At 34.3% G+C, this 7,941-nt stretch overlaps 1 protein-coding gene across 1 annotated transcript; it reads right to left on the reverse strand.

Annotated features, from left to right (window-relative positions):
* Positions 1-1,849: 1,849 nt before the first annotated feature.
* Positions 1,850-4,050, reverse strand: LOC149552147 (non-specific phospholipase C2-like). Its single transcript, XM_089789770.1, has 3 exons — positions 2,828-4,050; positions 2,563-2,739; positions 1,850-2,477 (listed from the first exon to the last, which is right to left on the reverse strand). Exons 1-3 carry the CDS (start codon positions 3,846-3,848, stop codon positions 2,131-2,133), a joined length of 1,545 nt encoding a protein of 514 aa, XP_089645896.1. The 5' UTR covers positions 3,849-4,050; the 3' UTR covers positions 1,850-2,130.
* Between the last annotated feature and the right edge of the window lie 3,891 nt (positions 4,051-7,941).

Below are 7,941 nucleotides of genomic sequence, written 5' to 3' on the forward strand. Positions count from 1 at the left end.
ATCAGACGATGTAGACACCTAAGAAGAGTAAGACAAAGGGTGTTGAAAGGAGATTGTTGAAGTGAAGAAGATTGATGAAACCTATCATAGAACAATCATTATTTTGTCACTGATGTCAAACCTACTACTTGTTGGTGAGACAATTGCTTACTTTGGTTTGAATATTATTATTTGATTGATTGATGAAGAGGATTTGAAAAGAAAAGATAACAAGAGAACTTAGAGAAAGGTTAAGTTATATGGTGTATAAAAGAAGCACTAAGACCAAGAAAGAAATGGATGATATAGTGTATTGTTTATCTACTTAAGGCTATAATGAAAGGATACTTGAGAAAATACTAGAAGAAGGCTAAGTAAAGAAATGTGTCTGCCAAGCCTGACCGAGAAAATAGTGGAAGTCAAGTAATTTAATTCATGCTGAGCAAAAAATTTGTTGAAGCCGAGAAAAGTTCAGTATGTATCGAGCAAAGTGAAATCTAGTTGGTAACAAGTAAAGAAAGTGTCGAGCACCAGTAAAGACTTAGTGGATGTCGAGAAACCTAGTATTGGTTGAGACCCAGAAAATAGTGTTTGTTGTTGCCAAGTACCAATAAAATGAGGTAGATTGAAGATTTAACAAATCTAAGCCAACAAAATTGATTTCTTGAATTGTGTGAAGCGTGTGGAAGATAACTTTGATGATTTGGTGGCATATAAGTCAAGAATAAACCATTTTCAGATGAATTCAAAGAGGATTGTAGAGAAAGTTCCTCAAAGGAAACAAAATGGAAAGATGGGTAGATTCAATAAATCTAACCTAACCGTAGAATGGACGATTATGGTTAAGCGATAAAAGACATAAATTCTCCATTTAAGGAGATAGCAAGCTAGAAGCAACTCATCATGCATGAGAACCTAAGAAAGACAAGAAGTCTAGGGTGTTGCTTCATATGGTGGCCAAAGGGAAGAGTCTGCAGTTGGCATACTAAGAAAGAAGGCTTAAGGTGATAAAGACTTGAAGGGTGAACAAGCTATTAGAGACGAAGAAGATGAATACCAAGTAGAATGGAGGACTAAATGTGAGATCTGTAATCTACAAGTGATTTGTTATTGTTATCAGATCAAGTCTTGTTGTTACTCGCTAACAATTGTATCAATCTGGATAAATCCTTTAGACTAAGGTTGACCATTAGTCATTAGTAAACCCTTTAATAGGGTGACATTCTAATGGAATGTTCTAAAGTCCTCTAACAAGGCTCACTCCTTATAGGGTGATTAAAATCCTTTAACCAGGTCACATTTAATAGTGTGCATTGTAGCCTTTAACAGGATTGGCTTCTCACAGGGCTCACTTCAGAAGAGTGAAAATTGGTAGCATGTTACTAGTGCTTTTTCCCAAATTGGGTTTCCACATAAAATCCTTGTGTCAAAATATGTGATTGGTTTTGTGGTATTGCATGTTTACATAAAATAACAATTTAAAACTTGTTATAATATAAAATTTTGCTTTTATTGCTAAAATAATAATTTAAAACTTGTTATACTATAATTTATCAAAAAAAATACATATCTTTTTTACCTAAAAACACAATTTTTAGATTTTATACAATTAATATTATCCATTTTATAATTATTTCATACAATATTATTGTTTATTTTAAATTTTAAATTTATTAATTATAAAGATAATTAATAATTATTATTTCACTCGAAAAAAATAGAGAATAAAAGTTTTTTCAAATAAAATTAAAAATATATAATAATGGACATCATTTTCTTAAAGTGAACAAATTTTTGACAGTCTAATTTTTAAAGTAGTTTCACCACATGAACAAATTTTTCGAACAATATGTATAAGAACAACCCCACATTAAAAGTCTATGGAATAATTATTATATAAAAATTTGTACAAAATAAATGTATATAGGTACACACAAGAGAAGTGGCCAAAAAGCCGCTACTAAAATCAGATTATGGACAACTTCTGGTTCATCTGTTACTAAAGCTACAACAATTAATTGATTAACTTGAACACGAAGCTTGTAAGGGAGCTACAGAATCCTCTATTTATTTACGAGGGCTGAATTTTAATTTTAATTCGAGGAGTATGGTGTGAAAGAAATACAAGATTGAAGGTATTGTTACTGATTTTTAGTGCGAAGCACAGGCAAGGCAGGATATCATATTTCTCAAAGCCTGCCGGATTCCAGAACCCTTTTGATCTGCCGTCTCACATGGAAGCTTCACAATACTTGATTCATCTTCACCCTCCATTATCGCTTTTTCGCAAGCTTCAAAGAAGCGATTTACAGCGCTCTCAACGTATTTCTGAGCTTCTCTCACGCACATCTGCTTCGGCAGCTCGTCCGGGTAGCTATCCAGAGCATGATCTCCATTCAATTGAGCCGCCAGCTGAACCAACTCACTCTGAAATTCATTCAAACGCGCATCTTCATTTGCTTCTGACGCTCTTAGCTTTACCGATTCCGGCAGCGTCACTGCACAAACAATTATTGTTGAAGAAGTCAGATTTTATTTTGTGACAGAAAATATTTGAAATGTAGTATGAAGAGAATCTGATACCGGGACAATCTGTTCTTGGAGTCTCCCGCAATTGTAAAATGCCTTCGAAAGTTCCCGCCCAAGCGTCTCTCTTTGTCAAGAAATCTGCTTTCAAATTGAATATTTTCTTCACTGTTGCAGGTATCGATGAGTGCTCGAATTCGGAGGAAGCATACGGTCCGGTAGGTTTACGCACCACTGCAAATACAAGCCAAATTTATGATCATTTTCAAATATTTTGCTTTTGTTTGTGAGAAGAAAGTAAATTTGTGGAGAGAAAATATACCGGTTCCTGGATTGATCCAGGGAGAAATGGCAATGGTAGGCACACGAACGCCTAATCTGTTGAATTTGAAGTGGTAGGGTTTGGGGCCTACAGTTCCGTCAGGAGACGGAACATTTCTGACAGGCGTCGGAACATGATCGAAGAAACCCCCGTGCTCATCGTAAGTGATAATGAACACCATTTCGTTCCACTGAGGACTCGATCTCAGCGTCTCGTAAACCTCTTTGACAAATTTCTGACCTTCGGCGACATCATGCGAAGGATGATCATCATTCGCCGGAAGAATCTTCAGATCGAAAAATCTCTGCTCAATGACGACATAGTTAGGCAGTTTCCCTTGCTTGGCGTGAGATTTGAACTTGAGATCGTACTGGTGAAACTTGGTGATGTACTTGAGCTTTCTGAGATTTTTGTAGAAGAGAGTAGAAGGAGGATACTGGTAATAAATGCCGAAGTCGAGGCCGGATTCGTGAACGGATTCAAAGATCGTCTTTTGCGGACTTCCTTCGATGAGCTTGATTGCATTGTTGCTGGTTGCACCGTGAGAAGTTGCAGAGTGAACGAAAAGCCGATTTGGCTGCGTTGAGGCCGGAACAGATGCAAACCATCTGTCGAAGACCGCAAATTCTTTAACCAGGGCTTCGTAGACTGGAACAGCTTCCGGTTTGAAGCCATTCATAACAGTCTCCGACATGCCTTCCTCTATTTTTTCGGCCTGCTGAGCGAATCCGTTCATGGGAGGAGGATCCAGCCATGTGTGTCTGGAATTTCCAAAAACTTGTTCTCTAATGGCTTGGAAAGAATGGCCAGGATCTGCATCCACATATTCCGACTTGTCGTCAAAAAATAATCTGTCCGAAAATGGATCTGAAGTGGACAGAGGATTCCATTCTTGCCCTGTTACGCCGTCAATTTCTGGATTGATCCGCTTCATCCATCCGAGCATGTGGTCGAAGGATCGATTCTCTTGCACAAGAACAACTACGGTTTTAATCGGCCCCTCCATTTTGATCTCCCCCATATCTTTTCCGCAAAGAAAATCGACAAGATTGCACAAAATTTTGCAGAAAACAGAAGGGGTTCTTCATTAAATAGGGAAGAAATTGGAAGCTCGATGAATCTATTCCAGTAGTACGTATGAGGCGTCTGAAAATCATTCTGCAACTCTTGTAAAGCGACGTGAATCTACAAACGAATAAAGAAAGCGGTGCCGTGATCGAAGCCTGAAAATTGGAAAGGATATTCGTATAGATATACCATTTAGGTGGATAATCATGTCCAAATCATATAATATGTCGTGTTCTTCATTGCCCGCAAGAAACTGGCTTTCCCGGCTTCTTCTTAACGTAATTTGTATGTTTGGTACTACTGTTTCCCTCTTCTCATTTGATGTATTTCTACTTCATTTCTAATATCAACCTTTTTAGCTTTCTATGGATAAGAAAGATGTTCGCCAAGTGGGATCAAATTGGAAAGAGGGATTAGAGTATAATAGCCAATGTTGGATGAAAGTTTTAGAGAGTAAACATTCATATTACGTGTTACTCGCATCTTAAGAAAAGAAGACCAAGCATTCCGTGATCAACTAATTAACACGATCTGGCTGCAAATTATAATGTGAATCCTCTTTAGTGTTTGTTTTAAGATTTTGTATTGATTTTTTATTGATTCCTTGTTTAAATTAATTTAATTTCAACCATAAGTGGCCAAGAGTGCTAGATAGTATATTTCTTAGAGCATGTTCTCATGCGAGTGTTTAGCTTATTTGTGTCTCCTCAACAATTATAGGAAATAATTGTGGAGTTTGTGGCCTCATGAACATATTTTTTGTTGTTTAATTTTAAGGAAAGTTAAATTTTGCATTAATTAATTATATAATACTTTAACAAAGATGAAATTAGAAATAAAACATTTTTTAAAAGGAGGGAAAAAAGTTTGTAGAGCCACGTGGTGTTTTTGGCAATAAGCAGTCACTACTTATTTTCAACCCCTCCTCTTTTCACATAGCTTATTTTCAATTGTTAAATAATAGCAGCTTCACTAAAATAGCTAGAGATTCTAAATTATCCTTTATAGACACTTTAAAATTTCCATGAGAACACTAAACTACTTAAATATAAGCACAAAGTGTAGTTAAGCAGCTGCATGGGAACACAAGATTAGTCATAAACATGACGACAATGGATTTCATGTTATGAATTTCTTTCCTTTGTGATTATGGATGAAAAGCTATTGTTAGATGATGGAGATTTCAAAACATTTTAGAAAGGATAATTTGAGGACAATGTTTTGTTCATGCTGCCAACTACCATGACCGTATTACTGAAGCAATCTATTGTCTAATATGAACATTTACTTAGAAAATTGAAGGTTTACAAAGGTAAAGGTGTACAACTGTTCTCATTTTCAATGGATCAAAGATAGGGATTGAGGCTTCAAAATTTTCTTTTGTTTTTTGTAATATCAATACAAAACTTGACAAATATTATTCATCAAATCTATTTTAACCGTACCTCATAGATCAACCACTCAAACATAATGTGATCTTTTTGAGGTATTATAAACTTTTTATAGATAAATTGTTAAGTGATCCTATAATTTCTATTGTCAAGGAAAATGTAGCTGAAATTGTACTCCCCATAAGATTGATGATGGCTATGGTGAATTTCTTGATGGATCTTTTTCCATGGCTCTTTGTAATATGGCTATAGAAAAAGTCATGTAATGGATGGTCTCTTAGTTGAATTCTACCAAACCTTGTGGTCTTTTTTTTAATAGATTTTTCTTATGTGTATCTTAAAGGTGTTGAAAGTAGGTCCTTGGGTTCAATTATCAATTAGGGCCTTATTAAACTTGTTCCTAAAGGAAAGAATTAGGATATTACATGTGACAAACCATTAAACTACATAATATGTCTTACTCATGAATGATAGTTTGACCAACAAAAAAAAGTTTTGTAGGAGGTGGATTTTTCCTTAATAATCTAGTGTTAGCTTGAGAGATGGTTAAATGGGCCCAACAAACTGCCCAAGATGCTCTTATTTTCAAACTACACCTTGACAATGTCTATGACCGCATTTGTTGGCCTTTCATTCTTAACATGATGCAATGGCTGGGATTTGGCCCTTAAATTTGATATCACATCAAAATGTTGATCATGGATGTGAATGAAAGAGTAGTTGATGGCTCCTTTTCCCTCAATTCTCACTTCCAAGATCTGTCTACCAAGGTTACCCTCTTTCTCATGTGTAAAAAAAAATTTTGTTTTTAATGGCTATAAATAGGAATAATTATATATCAAAATTCATCACTTAAACAACTTGTATCCAGTGGCAAGGTTCATTATAAACTCATTTTTTCGTAAACTACAAACTCACAAACAATCGATCATAATAACAAACCCAAAACTATTGGATCTATTATAAAATAAACTACAAATGTGTTCCATAACTTCTAATGCCCCAAATCTCTTATTCATAATCATGGCTTCAATGTTACACCTTGTCCACTCAAATTAGGGTTACAGTTTCAAATCAACAATTAGAGTTGAAATATCACTTGTTATCGCACGTCTATTTCTATCTAATCTATTTGCTATGTAGTCCATGAGAGATAAATGCATATAAGCTTGAAAATAACCATAATTCATATATCAATAGACAAGCTACAAGATATATCCTAAGAAAACTCTAATGAGGGGGAAATTATCTAGCCCTAAAAAGGATTAATGCTTCAATTGTGTCATTCAATTATAAAACTATTTAAAGAACTTATACAGTTTGAATTACAATAACAATCTTGAACATCAAGCCTTTTCCATACATCCTCCATTTGTTCATGCATGAATGAACACATCTAATATCATGCTTCAAATATGAAATTTTTACAAAGAATTAATTATGACAACCCAATCAACCAACTAACTCAAACCACTAACATGTGTCACTCCTATAGAAACAAGCTCACACAAAAACACAACTAGTGGTAAAGTAAAATCAGGCACCACAAAACCATGCAAATACAATACTATTGACCCATTATTTAATATTGGGTACTAAGTTTTGACCTTTTTTATATGTTTCTCCAATATTAAATAAATGTGATATTATATCCCAACATGACATACACATTAAATATAATTTCCAATGTCACAACACAACACAAAATATGACCCCAAAAATTCCAAACCTAGTGATGTACCTCCATTAGGTTCCTTTGGGGGTACCACACATAGTTAAATAATATCATTTTATAATAATTATGCACAATGTAAAACACCTTATCCCAACATTGGAATTCATTTTTAATCCTTATTTTCTCCAAGCTAAATATTTATTTTGAACTTGCAACCACATGAATAGATTACATTTTCACTACCTGATATCTTTATAAATTATCCTCTATTGAGGAAAAGCATAATTCTTTCATCCATTGGTATAAAGATTAATATATCCAAGATAGTAGAATTTAATTCTTCATTATCATGAGTCTAAAGGAAAGTATCAAACTCATCTACAAAACAAGATTGGTTGACAAAAATAAGAGGAAGCTTATTTCTATCACCAATAGAGGCTCATAGACCAATATTTAAGATTTCTCTAAAAATAATTGTATAGATTTCATTAAAAAAATAAAATACACAAAATCAATACCTCTTAATCATACGACCTCTAAAGAAACATCACTCAAGGATTAGAGTTATGGAAAATAGGAGAGAATCAAAGGGTTAGTGTCCCATGAATTTACCCAAAATAAGGTATCCTCACATTTATTCATGATAAAAATAAATTTGTTATCAATAAGAAAGGCCCCTTTCTTTATCATTCTCCAAATAATGGATAATGTTTCAATCAAGTCAATCCACAAAATATCCTACTCACCACCCCCTTATACTTCAGATTGAGAATATTTGAAGTCATTATTGACTTGGATCTCTCCTTCTTTTTTTCTCTTAGTCTACCTATTTTCTTGGGCTTTCCCTAAACATGTAGGTCATCCTTTGAGTTGTCATTCCTATATCTTATTCTTGTCTCCTTTGAAAGAAAATTGGTGACATGAGACTAGTTAAGTTGATCTCTACACCACCACTATCAATGAAAATAATTTAAAGAATT

Source organism: Cupressus sempervirens, chromosome 6, assembly GCF_028749045.1.
Source record: "Cupressus sempervirens isolate cs-2001-9-10 chromosome 6, ASM2874904v1, whole genome shotgun sequence".
In the NCBI taxonomy this organism is placed as follows: Eukaryota; Viridiplantae; Streptophyta; class Pinopsida; order Cupressales; family Cupressaceae; genus Cupressus; species Cupressus sempervirens.